The sequence below is a fragment of the Pholcus phalangioides genome, unplaced genomic scaffold (genome assembly GCF_987345545.1).
Source record: "Pholcus phalangioides strain wild (caught in Gottingen) unplaced genomic scaffold, Ppha-v1.0 ptg000015l_1, whole genome shotgun sequence".
Classification (NCBI taxonomy): Eukaryota; Metazoa; Arthropoda; class Arachnida; order Araneae; family Pholcidae; genus Pholcus; species Pholcus phalangioides.
In genome coordinates this window covers 107,802,888-107,822,393 of record NW_028301608.1, presented here as the reverse complement: position 1 = coordinate 107,822,393, position 19,506 = coordinate 107,802,888, and the positions used below count along the sequence as shown (strand labels likewise).

General features: G+C 36.8%; 1 protein-coding gene across 1 annotated transcript in view; it reads right to left on the bottom strand.

Annotated features, from left to right (window-relative positions):
• Positions 1 to 19,506, bottom strand: part of LOC149077319 (MAGUK p55 subfamily member 7-like) — a 44,636-nt gene that overhangs the window by 21,354 nt on the left and 3,776 nt on the right. The window contains exons 2-3 of the mRNA XM_089245089.1: positions 4,485 to 4,612; positions 2,304 to 2,422 (exon numbers count right to left, since the gene is read on the bottom strand). Coding sequence (XP_089101215.1) covers positions 2,304 to 2,422; positions 4,485 to 4,612 — 247 coding nt within the window. The remainder of the gene's footprint in view (positions 1 to 2,303; positions 2,423 to 4,484; positions 4,613 to 19,506) is intronic.

Sequence of the window (19,506 nt, the reverse complement as noted above, 5' to 3'; positions counted from 1 at the left end):
GCTCCCACTCAATGAATTAGAAAGAGTAGGACATAGGGAGGGTACCCCTTTTAGACAACATAATCATAGCGTAATAAAAAAAATCCCTAAAGTTTTTTTTTTAATTACAAAAAAAAATTTCCATATCACACAATTTTAATATCCTGTAGGATTGATTTCAGCAAAAGCAAAATGACAGAAATGACTTAGTAACAAAAATAATTTTTGGCCAAAACAGGGTACTAGCAACCACAGATAATTCTTTTGTCTCTGCTCACAATATATATTACATTCTTTTTTCTTTCGGAGTCTTCCACAATCCGATCTGTCACAACTTTCTTCGACAATGCACACCACAAATTATGAAGACATGTAAGTTTTTTAACAATGACGCTTTCGAGACCGCTTCCAAGAGCACAGTGTGCTAAATATGTAAATTACAAGGTATGATATAAATAAATCAAAGTGGACCCAGATAGTTTTACTGCATTGCCCATCCTTTTTTTAAAAGGATTTGTTTAAATTTTAGCACTCAACGCCAGTGTAATTGTTTTTGACAAATGAAGCACTTTCATTTCTAGCTCTTTGCTGAGTATTGTATACATTGTTTATGCCTCTGCATGTCCTAAAAATACAGAAGACAATTGAATTTTATTGTGTAGCATCAAAATTCACAAAACCTAGAATAGGCCTATGTACCCAACTACTTAGTTATGCAAACTGATGTGTCACCTATACACAAAATGTGCACCATAATTTTGAATGATGAATGTTACTGTCCAAAACCATAAAAGAAAGAATAGTGAATACAAAATTATTTTTTTTCAAATTTTCCCCCTCAACCCAAATAACTTTAAAAACGATACAATTTCTGCTTTGGCAAGAATCATTAACTGCAATAATCTACTACATTTGTATTATTTGGCATTATGTTGATGACTCCCTCCTAAATTAAAATCAATTATAAGTAGGACAAAACCGAGAAAGTAGGACATTTTACCAAAAAGTATGAAAAGTAAGATGAGTGGGAGCTCTGCACATATTACATGTTTTATTTTTAAACATTAACTTATTACAATATTTAAAACAAGATATGAATTATAATTTGCAATTTTGAATTTTTTGACATAAAAATAGTCTAGAACACATAATATATAACTTCATGATCCATTTTGTCTAAACTACTGATTACCTGTGCTAAGTGAAACAGAGCTGTTCAGTTAAAATATGTGCGATGGAAAATCACAGGGTTAGGTTTTTGACCTCAGAAACTTACTCAGTATTAAAACACTCAAAAACTTATTGGCAATTAGTTTTTTTAACCCCTGATATGTTAAATAATAAAACTCACGTTTATGTACAATAAAGAATTTCATATTTTAAATTGTAATTGCTGAAAAAATATCTATTTTGATATTTTAAATTCTCTGATCTGCCCAAAACTTCCACATAAAAATTCTCATGCAGCATCTGTTAAATACACTAATTAAACTCATGTATTCTCATCCAAAAATTTCTTAGCTCACATATGAATCCAGAGCTGTAAAGAGTATTTTCAATCAAAGCAGAGCTGGCAGGACTCGGCACCCAAAGCATTGTTTTGAATTTTTAAGATACACAGCTTCAATTGGGAAAACAATTGCATTATAAATGCTACTAAATATATATTGTTATCACAGTCAAAGTTAAATGAGGGAAATACAAGTTGATTCAATGAAAACTGGTGATTTTAGTTTTAAATTGAGTTTTATGAAATTTCTAGAAAAGATAACACCAAAATTTATTGTCTCCACTATGAACAGTAGTTTTTGTATTCTTGGAAGCATCAGTTATATCCTCGCAAGTACTATTCGGGAAGAGTTTACAGGAAAACAAGCAACAGTATGATTGAAAGACACGAGTTTCGAAATTAGTAATAATCTAAAATAACAGATTTTCTATAAAAGTGACAAGATCCAAGAAAATAAATTCCAGGATTTCGCAAGCATATTGGATTGCTTTGAGCAGGCAGCCTTCATTTCTTAATCTATTCCTATATTTGTTTATATCTAGCAAATAGGTAGTGTGCGTGTGTGTGTGTGTGTGTGTGTGCCTGAGTGAGTGAGAGAGAGAGAGAGAGAGAACAAAATATATTTTTATAGCATCAATTAACATTATACAGCTATCAATATATCAATATATATACATTATAAATGAAAATATTCAACTAAAATTTCTGATTAATTCAAAAAAAATTTAAGGATTCCATTTTAATAGATAGTAAGTGCAACAATAATTTACTTAATTTGCAAATTTCTCATTATGATAGATCTGAAAATATTTACTTGTACTAAAGACTGAAGATTCCGGTTCTGTAATAACTGTGAGAGAAATAAATGATCCTCTTCTCTCGGACTAATTTTTTGGCATACTTGGTCCAAAGAAGCAAGCAAGTTCTCAAGAGCTGGAAATTTCAAAACAAATTTCAATTTCCACCACACCGAAAACATTTCACACCAATGTACAACAGGGCATGAAAAATCGCTAAAAATCTAGGCACCAAAACAATTTTTTAGGACCCAAAAATTATTTTACTGGAGGAAAAACAGGCCCAAAATAATGTTTCTTCTGACATTCCCAGGGCATAATGACCCTCTCTCGTGTTAGCGATATACTAGTATAAATTCCAGACATTTCTCAGGCTCCAATTTAGAAACTACACAAAGAAAATTTTAGGCGCCAATACCAATTTTTCAGTTGCCATGGCGACCTGACACCTGGAATTTCTCAAGCCCTGATGTACAAGTAACGTAACACAATTCGTAAATTTGAAACAAAAAAAAACGTCTGTCTAGAGCAGTGTTTCCCAAACTTTTTTTGGCACGCATCTTGTAAAATCCTGATGGCTCCTATAAAAGACAAACTACACACATGGGCAGGGCCGCATCATGGGGCCCAAGGTGCAAGTAATTTTTCTGAGGCCCTACATGGCAAATTCTCGAAAATTTCAATCAGATCGCATTTCTGTGAGGGCGCCCCCCCCCCCCCTCTTCTCTAGAGGCCCGGGTAGGCCCATGCGTTAAAGACGGCATTGCACGGGGGGGGGGGGGTACGCGGCCCAAGATGATCGAAAATTTAAAAAGTTAAAATATTGAAAAAAATTCTTTAAATGCTGTTTCTCAATGTATTTCTGTGAATTTGAAACTTTTCGAAGGTTAAAAACTAGAAGTTTCTTTGAAGAGATTCTCTTTGTGCTCTTCTGAAATGTTAAATTAGCCTGTGTGCTCAACACTCCTACAGAATCCGCATGGAGGAAGCACAAAACCTGAAAAGCCGAGATCATTTTTCTCATTAGCCTATATATATATATATATAAATTTTCATTGATACTTACATTTTTTTATTTCCTCATTAAATAAGACATTGCATTAATTTGTGAATCATTTTTTTCCCATTGCATATAAATTTCTTTAATTCGAGTATTATTTTTCCATTAAATATGAATTTTTCATTAATTCTAAGAAATTTTTTTTAATCAATTATGAATTTTCATAATTAAGATTACCAAATTGCCCCACGTTGGGAATCATGGCTCCGAAGAGAATATCTCTAGTGTGGTATGGCTGCTGCCAGTGCTAGGTGGTCAATAAACCACTGCACAGTGGTTTTCAACCTTTCGAAGCCTGCGGCCCGGTTTCATTTATTTTTGTAAGCGGAAGGCCCGGTATGAATGACGTCAGGGCCCGGCGTTTGAGAAGCACTGCGCTAGATAAACTCGGTTTCATCATATTGAAATCTGGTCATCGCACATTGAAGGGAACATTCGGGCAACAGTAAGAAATAGTGTTCTCAAATTTTGTTTTGTCTAAGAAAATATTCCAGAAAATTTTTCGACTTAGCGATCCCGGACAGAACAAGGTTAGGAATTCTGGTCAATTTCCCAAAAAGTCTAAATTTAGACAACCGCAATGCGTCAAATTATTTTCCAAAAAAAGATAAAGATATTAAAATCATTTACTTGACAAAATGTTTAAAAAAACTGATACTCAACAATTATTGTTGAAAACTATTGTCGCTGGGCAATGACTCTTGAAAGTCATCGTTATCAAGCATTAACCACTTAGAACTGTGCAAATGTCAACTTTCTTTCCCCTATCTTTTTCACACAATAGCCACCTGTTATACACTCATTAAAGTTCGCAATTAATATTGAAACCCTTCACACAGGGCCGCAACTAGAGAAAGGCAGGCGGGTCTGGTGCGGCGCCGCGGGCTATGTGAATCAAGAATAGTATTGAATTGACCATTTTTTCCGTTCAAAATTATGATGAGGAGCACCGAAATGGACACTGGCCCCGAACGACAGTATATTTTCTAGTTGCGGCCCTGCTTCCATATGTAATAGTAATTAAAGAAAATGGCCTACATTGGCTAGCCATGCTGGGGGAAATTGATGATTCCACTATTCGAATGATAGATTATTCTGGAACACAAAAAATATCCAGAGGAACTGAAATGAAACTCACGGGAAGAGACGTCGTCGTCGTTGCACCCCACGCCATTCTGGTAGATGATAGCGCTCGAAGACATGACTGGAGTAGGAGGTCCAATGACCGGTGTTTTTTTGTCATTAGTGGTCTTATCACGTGGTCTGCTGCAACACAAGCAACTCATGATTAGATTAAAGGAAGAGGCACTTATCCAATCAACTGGTGAAATTACAAATTATATAAAAAAAAGAACGGAACAAAAGTTTCAATAAAAGTTGTTTTCGTAGCACATTTCATTATGTCCCAGCTGATTGCCGGGATTAGCGAAAAATAAAATTCCTCGCCCTCACGCGGGGCTGCTTTGCTCTACTTCTTTTGGCAAGTTGAAGGAAGAAAGGCAATTTCTCGCAATACCCAAACGCCGACACGCAAATTAAGAACTCCAATACTTCATTAAGTAGAATGACAGTGATATTCACGCAGCATCACGGCCCAGCGTAGATCAATAAATTGATGACGCGATGAAGGGCGTCCATAAAGAACTTCCACGCGATTCCTCTCTCTCAAGTGCAAAATAAATATCATTCCATAATTATCAAGCTTCGTAGCTATAGCTCTGTTACTTCTCAAAACAGCATCGGAAAAGCCACAACGACAGCACCCAGCAATGTGCGGCGGGAAGTTTGATCCGCGTTATTAGTTGAGTGACGTACTGGTGCGCAAACACACACATACACATGGTTTACAGACGCCCGCACAGTCGAGAAAGATGGTCCGGCTCTTATTTTCATTTATTTTTGTTTGAAGCTCCATATATTTTAAGTTCGCACCACCTAAAAGCCCACACGGGCTGCTCCTCGCATCTTATTGGGAGCAGAGTTTATAAATAGTTTTTCATCTTACACACGTGAAACATATGATTTCTTAAGGAGGAGGAGGAGACGAAGACTCGTGTCATCTATCTTCCTCTTATGTTTTCAAAGAAGAGAGAAAAAAAAAATTTTCTCAAGTGTAAAAGACTAAATTACTAGGAGAAAATGATACATTTCTCAAAGACACCCACTTCATAAGTTCACATACAGAACCGACGTCAAGAGCTCGCAATTATCAGCCCGGAATCAATGACCACCCAGATAAATAATCAGCAGTATTCATCAATAAACACACCACGATCTAATACGTGATCAAAAGTCATGGGGGGGGGGGGGAGATCTTATCAAATTATGTCTAAATAACGAGTGCTTTTTATTTATGAAAGGCTTGAATAGCCTTGATCAAGGACTTGAATAGTCCTTGATCAAGAGACCCGTCACAAAAACCATTAAAGTTCCAGTAAATACCACGAGCGATCAGCTGTACGCACGTCCCCCTCCTTCCTAGAGGAAGGGCACTTAAACCATGATTTTTTGAGGGCTACTCTATATCATGATTTCGTAAACTTATTGTTCAATCGCCTCCTTCACAATTATGTTTTTCCTTATCGCCCCCATACTCAATCCGACCCATAGGATCATATACAAAATACAATCCTATACCGATTTCCCTCCCCCCCCCCCCGACCATTCCATCGGCTACTGGATATTGGCCACTTTAAAAGAAACGCTATATTAATTTTCTAGCAAATTTATAAGATGAAAATACGATGTTGATTCTCAGATTAGAGCCCCGAGAGCCACCTCCTCCTCCTCGTGGGAACCATTGGGAAAGGAAGAGGCACAGGTGGGTTGGAAGGAGGATTCAGTTAAACAAATTCTGTAGAACGGTTTCATTTAGTTGAACATTAAAATGTCATTTCCTTTGTATATATATTCAGTGCTCAATTTTCTCTTTTAAAAGGACTGTAGGTAGCACAGGTGTGCTACCAGGCTGCAAGATCCTGGGGGGTCTGAGGTCATAAATTCTGTGAGGGCTAAGCTGCCCTTCCCCCAATAATTAATGGAACAATGCGACGCACACTTCAAAGGTTCTGCGTCTGCTTTCTTCATATCGGCGTCAATAGTAGGTAGGCGTATTTGTCATTTTCTGTAAAATATATAGGCTACAGCATAAATAACTATCAAAAATTCGGCACTCCTCAGTTAACTATACGTTACTTATAACTTGACACTAGGGCCGCAACTAGATGTTTGGTCACCCGGGGCAAGTGCGCATTTTGGCGCCCCTTGTAATGTTGAAGGAGAGGTTTGAGAATAAAATTTTCGCTCCCTCTGGTCCAGCGCCCGGGGCACGAGATCCGCATACTCCCCCAGTTGCGGCCATGCTTGACACTACTTAAGTCCAAGCAAATTACGAAAATTTTCTGGAACATAATATTATAAGTACGATCGCCGATGTCCGAAAACGGCATTTCGGAAAATGGCGAGAAAATTTCTGGTGTTTTTTATACAAGAATATTAACATGTGTTTTGTTTCAAGAAATCAATCTTTTCCGATATGAGTAACATATTGGAAGCAGAGCTCAATTTTTTCCTGTTCTGAAATTGAACAGTAAACAAAGTTTCATGTTTGAAGCAACTGGCGTTGATTTTACTTGCACCAGCGACCTAAATTTCAACAGTAACAAACAAACATTGGCTTACTAAATAGCTTTAGTCAGTATCATAGGGCCCCCTGTTTTTGCTCAGGATCCCATCAAGTCAGTGTCGGGGGGGGGGGGGTCCATGCGAATTTTTTTTTTCTCAATATTTTTAAGAAATGTCCAAATAAATTCTTGTTCCAACTCGATTAACCCTTAGCAGTCCAGAAGTTTTTTCCGGCACTTCGTTATTTACGAAGGTTTTAACAACTGGCTGTTGCGAAGGTATATTTTGGAGAAAGAGAAAATTCAACTGCCCCTGCGGGGAATCGAACCCACGTCCTTTCACTTTCCAGGTGAACGCCCTAGACCACTAGATGGCGACTTATACAAGGATGACGTCACTCTCCGCTACCATTGAGCTTGGCCTGAGTCTGGTCCGGCCGTCCATGTACGGTCCCTTTCAGTGTACACGAACTCCAAGGAAAGATTGAGAGATTCGGTGCCTCTGTAGTCTAGTGCGTTCACCCGGAAAGTGAAAGGACGTGGGTTCGATTCCCCGCAGGGGCAGTTGAATTTTCTCTTTCTCCAAAATATATCTTCGCAACAGCCAGTTGTTAAAACCTTCGTATGGTAGCGGAGAGTGACGTCATCCTTGTATACTTCGTTATTTATAATGCATGCCTCCCCATAATAAAAAAAGGGCCGCTACTTTGCGTTTTTTGTGTAGCTTATAAGTTCTGCTAAGAAGCCGAATTAACGGGGGGGGGGGGCTTCTTATTATCGTAAGGGACCGTTATAACAATGAAATACCGTTGTTTCCCGATTGTCGGGACCACCTTATCATAGGACCAAATACATTCCATCTTACCTCTTTTGCAGATAACCTCATTATAGGATCGCAAAAAATTAATGTGGCCAGCATTTCCATCTATTCATAGTTATTCATTTTTAAAGGGTTATTGAGCTCCGGATACACGTTCTACCGTCGGAAGAAAAAAAACAGACACCAACATATTTTACATGCACATTACACATTCAACCCTCTTATAAGACGTTCCCACGAATGACGTTATTATCCTCCTTAACGCTCGTTCCACAGATTTGCCTGTTCAAAACAGATTTGCCTGTTTAAAACACATTTCCATTTTTAAAAGACACATTCCCATTGTGTTGAAGTATTTGTTTTGCTTCTGTGGATATTCACTATATTACATGAATAAACAAGAAGAGATGAGCGTTTTAGTGGAACGATGGCTACTTAATTCAGCTAGGATTACTTTTAGTGATAGTAAAGAACCTCTTGCTAGGCATTAACGTCATACCACGTTATTTTTCAGCTACCTGGTTGAGCAATTTACCCGTTGCGGCCTTTGATTTTGTGTTTGAATATTTCGACACCCCCTTCTGAAGCACCGGGAGAAAAAAAACACCTGGATTAAAAATTGCGAGTATTATGTTTCTAAATAAAACGAGGCTCTCAAATCATGATACCATACACAAAGGAGAGGAAATAAAAAAATTAATTTACGGCTCAGCAAACAAAAGGCCGTGGAGCCAGTCAGAGATCTAGCCTCCTGTATATATCCAGTGTCAAAAACAAAAGATAATTTCCCTTCCTATACGATACACAAAACAATAAATCTTGAACAATCCCAACGTCCAATCATAGGGAATGCCATTAATAACCACTAGAAATAGAAACAAACAAGAATCGAAGAAATACGATTCTTATGTGAATCACCAAACATTCAAGAAAAACTAAAGTAAAATGCCATGAGCCCAATGATCATCTACACTTGTATATTTCGTTACTTCACATCATTCATTACTTCATCATTTTACACACAATTTTATTCATTCATTAGTCCTATGAGACAACCCCCAAAACTAAGGACAGTGAAACTGAGCATATGAATGAAATATCAATAGTTCTCAAAAGCCGTGGATAATTATGCCAATGTTTCTAAAATTGTACAATGACTGGAAACTGAGCTTGAACGCAACGAATACTGTTTTTATGCCTATAGTTATCAACAGTAAAGGCAAATTAACCATATCCAAGCTAACACCAAACATTTCATCGAAGACTTCAGGTCAAAATCAACGAATTTGGCACAAGAACATCATATAATAGAAAAAAAAATACATTATATCCAAGCCAACTGCATTTTTTACACGTTAAAGGCGAGGATTACTAACATTTTGTGCCACATGAGTGCAGGTGTTGGGGAGATATGATTAAAGTTCATGTGTATTCAACGGGATAAAACCATGCGTTATTAATACGCCGACAATCGACTTGCTTCGACAAAGGGACACCATTATAAACCTTTCTATAAGCATCTTTTCTCAGCCACTTTGTTCAGCAATTTAGCTGTTGTGGCTTTTGTATCTGTATGAGAATCAGCTGGGACTGCTGTACTGTTAAGCAACCACATAGTACTTTCAAACTTGGTCATCGCAACACCTCGAATATTACATAAATGAATGGCAGTCCCAGCTAATTCTCATACGGTTTGGTGCAGATCCGCACGGCACGGTTCCGCATATGGTAAATTTGGTAACACTTCCGCAATGCACGGGGGGCCCTTCTTACCTTTATTTTCCTGCTTTTCTTCTCTACCATAAATAGCCTGAAGTTATGAGGGGGCTGTATCCCCATGAAATTGTGCCACTGAAATCGCATTTCATGCACATTCGTGATAGAAATTATGGTAGAGAGATATAATTTATGAAATTTTATCGTTATGATGCCGAGGTTCTTTTTGCTTTGTTTGTGACAAAGAACCCTGAAAAGAAGGTCGCACGCGTTGAAACTTAAAATCGACCCGCAACTTTATTTTTTGGTCAGATTTGCAACACAGTCAAATACCGTTATAACGAACTCCAAGAGACCGGAGAAATCACTTCGTTATAAAGCAATTCCAAGTTTTTGCATTGTCCCTATGTAAACTTATCTTGGAGATTAGAAAAGTGTTCGTGAAAACAAGATTTTCGCTATGACGGTATACGTTAAAACGGGATTCGACCGTACTTCACCAGCACCCTTGATGAATCCAGAAATAATGTTTAGATACCTCTGTAATAAGTTCAAAGGCTTTTGATTGCATTTTGTCGGTTTGGGTTTGATCTCGATCGGATTTACTCGGTAAATTAAGTGTCCAAATGATGACTCGTGCTTTTCAACTAAATTTTCATAGTTTTAAACAAATATACTTTGACATTGTCATTCTTGGGTCACATTTTCGTCTTCAAAGAAGAAAATATCCACCATGTAAATACGGTCATTGTGTATATATATATATATATGCTAAAATATTCACTTCATTTCTTACACTAATAGAAAAAAACCCAGATCTCAACACTTACGTCTGAGGCTTGCACAGTAAGTGCAAAAAAATTTTTTTTACATTTTGTCCACGCTGTGCACTACATGAAATTCTTTATTAACACAATGATGACCGGCTCCGGAGATCGTATTACTGCGGACAGCGGTGGTTGACGGGCCATTGAAATCTCCGTTGCACGGGCTCCTTTTGCGGCTTGTCGTGCTATCTCTTGGATAAACTTCGAACTACTTGCAGTCTAGGCGTGGAGTAGTGCGATTGTCGATGATAGTGCAGATACTTTTTTCCCCTTGTGAGATCATTGTAGCTGTGAAAACTGCCCGGTCGCCAATGTGTTAAAGCACCTGATCGTAATGCTGGTTTTGTGTGAAGAAAATATCCCAACACTTATTTTAATTTTTATGTCAAAATGCATGTTTCGTGAACGTATCGCAAACTAATAAACTTATCAAATGAAGAGAACAGAGGTGATAATTTTCTTTTATATTTATCAAATTTACTGACTTCAATTTTTTTTAAAATTTATATTCAACATTTACCCATTTTTAATTTCGAATTTGAAAAATGCTAATTTTTCTTTATGTAATTGGCCATCCCAACTTTTCATGAAAAAATTTACCTTTATTTTCCATATATTTTCAGCAAAGCCTATTGAAATTTTTATTCTTTACTGAAATTAAGTATTAAAATTATTTTCAAAATCCTATGAATTATAAAAAAAAAAAATATATATATATATATATATATATGCAACTGACATTCCTTAATTCAATAGTTTAAAATATTTTGAAGCAATATCTTAAGCGCAGTGTTTTACTGCCAGATTTCAGGCAACATCTTTTTAAGCACAGAAAATACCTCAGGTATGGGTGATCATGTCCTGTTTTGAACATTGTCTCGTAGTCATTGTATCCTTATTGCTCTAAATATTTTCGCCCCAGTAGAAGATGGGTTTGGGGGGAGGGGGTTTAGTTGAGGAGGGACAAAAATCGATGGAAGAAATTCGCACAAAAAAAATTTTTCAAGCACTTATAAGCATTTGAAAATGATTATTTTTTTCAAGGACTGCAATTATTTTTCAAGGACTTAAAAACTTGAAAATGAACTTTTTTTTCAAGAATTGTACAAACCCTGGTAACAAATGTAATGTGTACAGCCGCATACAATTCCTATATACTTAAAGAAGGGAACAAAAGGAAAGTAGGGGTAGAAAGAAGAAATTTACGAAAGAGCTTGGGTTGTGCTTAAACGTCGCCAAATTCCCCATGTGCGGATCTGTCTATACACCATTTCGAGTTACTAACCTTCAGAAAGCCTTGTGAATTAACAGATACCGATTAATACAGCATGCAATGGTATTTTCTTTCAATATTTCAATTTTCTACAGATATGTTTAGAAATATTTTCAGTTTTTGATGGCCTTCGGGGGGGGGGTGCAACGGGGTTCCTTGTACATCTCCACACGCACGTAACCTCCGATTCCCTTCTGTTTTTTATATTATCGTTACGATCAAGTCTGAAAACTATTTTCCCAGGATATTTCCTTTTTTTTTCTGCAGCAGAAAATGGGCGAACTTTAATGTCCCGGTAACAAAAATAGACTTTTCAGAAACGCCGTGGGCTGAAAATCATGCCCGACGCCATTTACCGAAAACCATACAGAAGTAATATAGAGTGAAAAAAAAAAAAAGATACGGTTGGAAGGAAGCATACACTTTAGGGGAATACACCTCGTATAAGTAGCAGTACTATTCTTGAAAACACACAAGACTTGATTTACAATATTTTTATTTTTACCTCGGAGCGGCTCGGCTGTTAGGAGCCATACGTCAGGAGAACATAAAATGCATCCAAAAAGGCAATTCAAAAAAAAAATAATTTAAAAATAAGGAAAGTCAATTCAAGTCAAACAGAAACGACAAGAAAGTGGCACTGATCGCGTCATCACGCTGTCCTTCGAGAATGTGAAAACATCAACATAAGGGGTACAGCTGACAGACAAATGTTTTGGCAAATGATGTGGAAATATATAACTCTCAAAAAATAAGAGAGAATACGGAACACAGATGGTGTTATTTCTCTTGAATGCGGAAAAAAAAAAAAAAAAAAACGAACCATGTACAATCTAATGAGTTATAATTGATGCACACTTGGTGGCAGAAAAGAAATTTAGAGGAAAAATAAATAACAGTGTACAAGTTGGGTGGCGACATTTTCATTTCATATTAGACGCGTTTTGACACGTCACTAGCGGAATGTCACGCCATGTTATTTTCAAAAGAATTTATATTTATGCAAGTCGAAAAAGATCTTAATCAGGAACCTTAATTGATAAAACATCCATTTTTCTAAGCATAAACCTCTAAAGGATTCTTTTGGATCTTTTTTTTCCTCTCCAACAATCGTTATATAGAAAGGGCATTCACATCGGATAAGCTATTCGTAATTGATTAAAAGTGCTTAGAGATCCTCAATTTTTGACTACTTTTCATGTATGTGAAGCAAGCTCGCTCAACTACGTTGTAATAATTCATACAAATTAGAGAAGGGCTTTTCAACTTTTATTCGACTCGAAAAAAAGGAGTCACATGCACTCTTGATCATCCACGTCGCAACTGTCATTGGTTCGAACTGAAATCAGAGTAATAATAATAATGCAATGTGTCCTTTGAACGATGTTTTTCTAACTACGCCCCGAAGGTACAAGACCGGGCCCTAACAATGATCAACTTTAGTGAACAATCAAAATGCTTACTTGGTTGAAAATACCTGGGTTAAAAGAATTACAACAACTCTTGATGCATAGAATTGTTACCTCGGATAGAATAAAATTCCGGAAAAGGCTATAACAACTAATGCCGAGGCGAGATGAGACTACCACATTCAGGTGGTATAGCTTAAGTTACGAGGTTATTCCGTTTCCGAAAATCGCTCGCGTACCGAAAACCTGGTCAATTTCTTCAAATACATAACACGCATACTATGAGATTCCCATTAGTCCGTTCCACACTTCTGAAGGAATTCCATACCACCTCTAAGGTTCCACACACACCTCCGAACTATAAATACTTGTAGCAATCAATCAGCATGTTACGGGTGCAGTGTATTGTACGAAGAATATACAGTAAAACCTGTCTTCAACGGAATCGCAAGGGACCGAGATTTTTTTCCTTTGAACACAGGTTTCCACTTAATACAGGTTCAATTGACAAAATGTGTAAAATTATGTAACGATCTCGAAAAAATTGAAATAAAATTGAAAAAAAAAATTAAAAATAACGTAAATGATTCAAAAATAAAGCAAGATTAATTAGTAAGTAATAATTATTAAATGTTTATCCCTTGATATGATACATTATTTATTAAAAATACATATATACTGTATTCACTTCAACATTACACTATATACAGTCAATTACATACATTAACTATTCGCATCGCCAAATAGTGAGTAAAAGATTAAAAACAGTACTGTAAATATTTTTTTATTTTTTCCAGTGATCAATAACAGTTTTCTGTATGCAGTGCACACCCTTTGCTGCCTGACTTTCAGTAAACAGTTTTGTCTCAGAAATCATACAAAAATTACTATAAAGCAAAATTTCAGCCGTTCTTTGAAGATTTTGGACAGCATCTGTATGAAACTTCACGCTGTTTTTCTTCTAAAAATGGCGACATTCATCTCATCATCTACTTTTTGACTTTCTCTAAAATTTTCAATTAGAGTGTTTGCATTTGTAGTGACAGGTTCAGTTTGTACGTTGTCGTGTATGTTTATGTAATCCTCAGCACTGCGATCACGGAAAGCAGCTTGCATGTAATTTTGTAGGTCCCGCATATTATCATTTGGAAATTCAACCTTTTCACTGATTTCTCCTTTAGAAATGCGTTTTTTCGAAAGATTTTGTAACAATTTCAGGAAGCAACTGCCTTACTATATATATACATACACTTATTAAACTCACACTATCAACTACGTAAAAAGTTTTTGCTAATGTAGAGACGGATCATGCAGAAGTCGCGTTGGCAAGGAGAGATTGCATAAACAAATTTCGGTTGAGCACTTCAACATTTTGTGTGATTCCCTTGGCCTATTGGTTTTGGGAAACATTTGTTGTGTTTGTATGAAATTTTCCGTTAAAAGCATACAATTTTTCTTTCAGTTTCCGCGTTAGACAGGTTCCGTTCAATCCAAGTTTTTTAATGTGTATTTTAGTATTGAAATCATGGGACCAATTTTTTTTTTTTTCCGTTGAAGACTGGTTTCCGCTCAAGGGGTGTCACGACCCACTCAAATCGAATTTTCAAAATGACTTCAAAAAATATTTCATTCAATTGCAAATTTAATGCAAAAACTTCGTGTCTTTGTTCTTTTCGTAATAAAAGAAAGAAATAATGAATTATAGTGTAAACGTATTACGAAAAAACGCTTTGAACGCGATTTTCTCAAATTGCAGTTTTTGAGCTCACACATCCCGTAAGATTTAAAAAAAAAACCTACTCCCTCAAAAATTCTGAAATTTAGCAGAAATGTTTATTCGACATGTGTTAGTAAAATGAACCTCGAATTTAGCAATTGAATATAAGGGGAAGTATTTTTTTAAAAAATTTTGAATTTAAATTTTTGAAATTCATACATTTTTTCAAACTTTAAAAATTAATAAAATTCTAACAAATGATCAGATATCCAAGTTCAAGGTCTATTCTGCTAACACATTTCGAATAAACACTCGTGGAAAATTTCAGAATTTTGGGGTTTTTTTTTTTAATCTCACGGATGACCTCAAAACTGCAATCTGAGAAAATCGCGTTCAAAGTGTTTTTTCTTGTATACGTTTACACTATAATTCGTTATTTCTTTCTTTTATTATGAAAAAAAATTAACCGATTGACACGAAATTTTTGGTATTTTATTTGCAATTGAATGAAATATTTTTTGAAGTTATTTTTGAAAATTCTACTTCAGAGGTCGTGACACCCCTTAATACAGGTTCCGTTAAAGACAGGTTTTACTATATATAAAAATGGTTTTACTCACAATAGCCGAGTCACGCGACAACTTGAATTTATATGGAAACACTTGAGGGATTGCTCTGTACATTCGGGCGAATAAACAAAATGCTTGAACTTACAATTTCCAGTGAAGAGTGCATTTAGGGGACCATCAAGAAATTAAATGCGAAAACAGATGTTTTCGATCAACCCCGTATTATGAGAAGCCTCAAGTGTATCTTTCAGAATATTTTACTAGCTATATGTGCAATGTTTTTATGCATTTTTGTGAAAATAGCAAGTATATTCGCGAAGATGTAAACGTTTATTTTAAAAATTCAAATCTGCTTTTGGTAGTTTTGCGTATAACATGGAGTTTTCTCAAGCAAATTCCACAAACTTGAAAATTTGACATGATACAAGAAAAATGTTATGCTGGAACTTGAAATGAAAACACTGAATGAGATATGAGCTAGAAGATGAAAGATATGAGCATTACATAATTCTTTCGAAAATAATTCTAATGCTTATCTACGCAATACGCGAAAGATATCAATTTTTTCATAATTTGGTTGCCACAACCCCCCCCCCCCTCCAACTGTATTGGATTATTTAAAAACCTTTATGTTGAATATCGTATAAATCCAGAAGGATATCGCCATAGAGTGAGCTATACTTAAGTTACTTCCTGTGAAAGTAGCTAGATAAGGGATTTTCCACAGATTACCATTTCGTTTATTTTTTGCATTTCATTTTCATTTCAGGAATAAGCCTCCAGTAATTTGCAAATGAGCAAAACATGTGTGATGTTCAATTACTGTTTCTTTTAGCATCAGAAATTCGGAAAAAGAATTATGTCTAGCCCCGGGGTTCTCAAACTTTTTCCACCCGTGGCGCCCCTTTCCCTTATTCAATGTTTATCCGTGAGATCCGCCGGCTCCCCAGAGCTGATTAGCAAAGAATATTTCCCGAAAAACCTTTGTCAGGGTCACCGCTCCGTGGCTTTCCTGACAGCGGTTGGAAGCACGCCAGGGCACCGCGGCGCACAGTTTGAGAATCTCTAGTTTAGCCCATGAGTTTTCCGAGCCAGTTCTTCAAATAGCGAAAATTTGAGTGATACCATTTGCAGACCCACCTGGCGGACTCAATGATCTCATTGTTACTTTCTTGACAAATTACGCCCCATTAAAAATACATACAGTACCACTTTTTTTTAAACAAATTTTCATTCATGAGCAATCTAGAAATATTCGTGAAGAACACAACTGAAAAGAATGAAGTCATAAATAGAGCAGTTACATAAGAAAAGCAAGAAACTGGAAGGCATGGATAGAGTACTGCGCTGTTACGCACGAGTTAGACCAGAAGAGATGAACTTGACTGTCCAATGGAGCAAAAAATTGTCAATCTATCTTTGGAGAATATCTCATCATTTTTTAGGGAAAGAAGGCAAAAGAAAAACCACAATCTAATAGCCACTTATTATCTCCACCAAAAAGAAAAACACATGTTTTACCTTCATATCAATACAGGATCAGGCCCGAAAATATTCAGACATGCCCCGAAGCATAGGCAGAGATAGACTTGGAAGTCTGGGGGCACGATGATGTCAATTCATATACACATTAGATCAGTCGACTCCATCTTTGGCGTATACTACCTCCCGTATCTCCGCCCATGCCCCGAAAAGACGGAGGTTTCCAACATTTTAGGTCTCGCGAAAACTTCGGTGGTCACGAGACAACTTCACGCAACTCAAGCAAACACGAATGACTCAAATATAGTAATTTCAATCTAAACACTAATGAAAAATTTTACACCTGCTGATTTATGAAATTCTGAAAAAGTATGTATATGTTTCGGAACCCCACACTAGACAATCTTTTGAAGACCTTTTTTTTTCTGATAGAAGGATATGAAACATATCTATGTATGTACATCATTTTGATATAATGATACGAAATTTTCTTTTCTGCAATACCCCGACATCTACATCAGATCTGTCTCGGGCAAAAGCAAACACATAAAGAGACACCTGACTCGTATATGTTCCGCCCATCTTATTGTTTTCGCATCTGTCACTAAAACACCATCTCATGTTTATTCTTCCAGTAAAAAAAAGTACTATTCTCTCCATTCACGACAAGATGGCATCGGAAAACAAACACGGCCTCCACCATCTAACATAAATTAGCAAACAAATCGAAAATCCTTCGTGTATATTTCATTCCAGAATTGATCAATATTCGAGGGGGGGGGGGGGGGAAGGAGTGTGGAAATACTAAAAAAAAATGTAGGAAAGCTCACAATGTCAGTTCTCAGTCGGGAAGTAGAAAATGAGTGACACTGCGCGCACGCACAGGGGTTGTTGTGGAAAAGTGGATGGACGGGCGTGCAGGTAATGATGATGCAGGAACAAAGACAGAAAAAGAGTAATGTCCTCATTTGACACCAGTTTCGTCTTTTTTTCCCCCATCTACGGCGTGACTAAACGCCGCCAGAACCGGCAAACAAAAATAAAACGCCCAGGCAAAAGAAAAAAATAAAAATGGAAAGATGCGTGTGCGCGCGGCATCTCTTCTTCTTGAGCCGGGTCGAAGTACCTGATGAAGAATATTCCATGCAACAGCAAGCAGATAACAACCCAAACATGCCTTCCATGATGATGATGGGAAAAGAAAAAAAAAATCATTCAATGCAAGCAGGAAGATATCTGAATACATCAGCAGCGGTAGGAGAGGGAGAGAGAGATGCTATCTTTATTCAGGTCTTTGCATGTTGAAGTTGTTTGTTATCTTTCTTCTCACATCAGCAAAACATTGAAGGGCACCACTTATTACAGATGGAAAGAGAGCTGTATGAAGACGGGGGAAAAAAGCGGATTTTTCTTCTGGGATGAAAGATGGATTAAAAAAGTTGATTCCCATCAACTGATGGGAAACAATGCATCTTGCTTCTGAATGCATGTTGAAATTTCTCAAATATGTAATCGCAGAACATTGCAAAAAAAATTATGTTGGGGGGGGGGGGGGGGTTACCATAGTGCTGCCATGGATTAAACATCAAAGAATAGTCAACAAAGAATCCTCCATATAATTTTGAAGCTTGTTTGTTGATGTGTGCAACATCAAAAAAGGTACATTGGCCAAGACTGAATAATACGGAAGTTGTAAAAATAAAATAAGCAAACTTCTACAATGTTCAACCCTTTATTCGCCTGAAAGCCCAATGAAGCCACTGATGGCGCAACAGCGCGTCAAAAAAATCCGAAATTTCAGTGAAGAATACGCACAATTTGTGTGTGTTTCATGTATTCCACACTTTTACTCTATAAGGGCCCAGTTTGTCTTTCAAGGACAAAACCTATTTCACGGCAGCGCCATTTGAACAGCATCATGGGGGGCCCCGGGCCAAGTGATTTTTCTGAGGCAATACCTGGCAAATTCTTGAAATTTTCAACAGCTTCTCACTTTAGCTTCCCCCCCCCCAACACTCCCTATTCTCTTGTAACTTCCCAGAAGGCCCCCTCATTTCATTCTAGCCTCTTTTTACAATTTTACTGAGATATATATTTACCTATATCTAAATTTTTCCTCATCTAAAATGGAACCAGACCCATTTAATTTTCGAGCTCGTTATAAATCTTGCAACACTATGGCCATATACCCCAGTTACAGAACACGTGACTAGTATCAATAATACAATAACAAAATACAATTTATGTACTCATCACTGAATGTCCGACACTGGTTTTGCTTGAGCTTATTTAACAATATCATGCTGGCCTCGTTTTTGAATGAGCAAGTAAAACATTTACCTTGGGGCCTCCATCACTTTGGGGGAACCCAAATTTGATCTATACATATTCAAGCACTGGCATGGGCTTTCATGGTCAGTGTCTAATGGAGCTTATCTTACTGTTTAGCCCTGTTTTTCTGTAAACTTCTAACTTTTTACCCCAGCTGAGATGGCAATCTTCTAACCTTCATCTCTGAAGATGCTCACCACAGCTGCAAAGAAAGAGTGTGTGTGTGACAGAGAGAGAGAAATGATCCAAAAAATATTCTTTTTTCTCATCTTTTTCAAACTTTTCTGGAACTTCGCTCCCCCTTTCGCTGTTGATATAAGCACACTTAACATAAATTCCAAAACGTTTGTGTTGTCCTCAGCAGGGCTGAACATATCGCAAAAAACTCAAGAC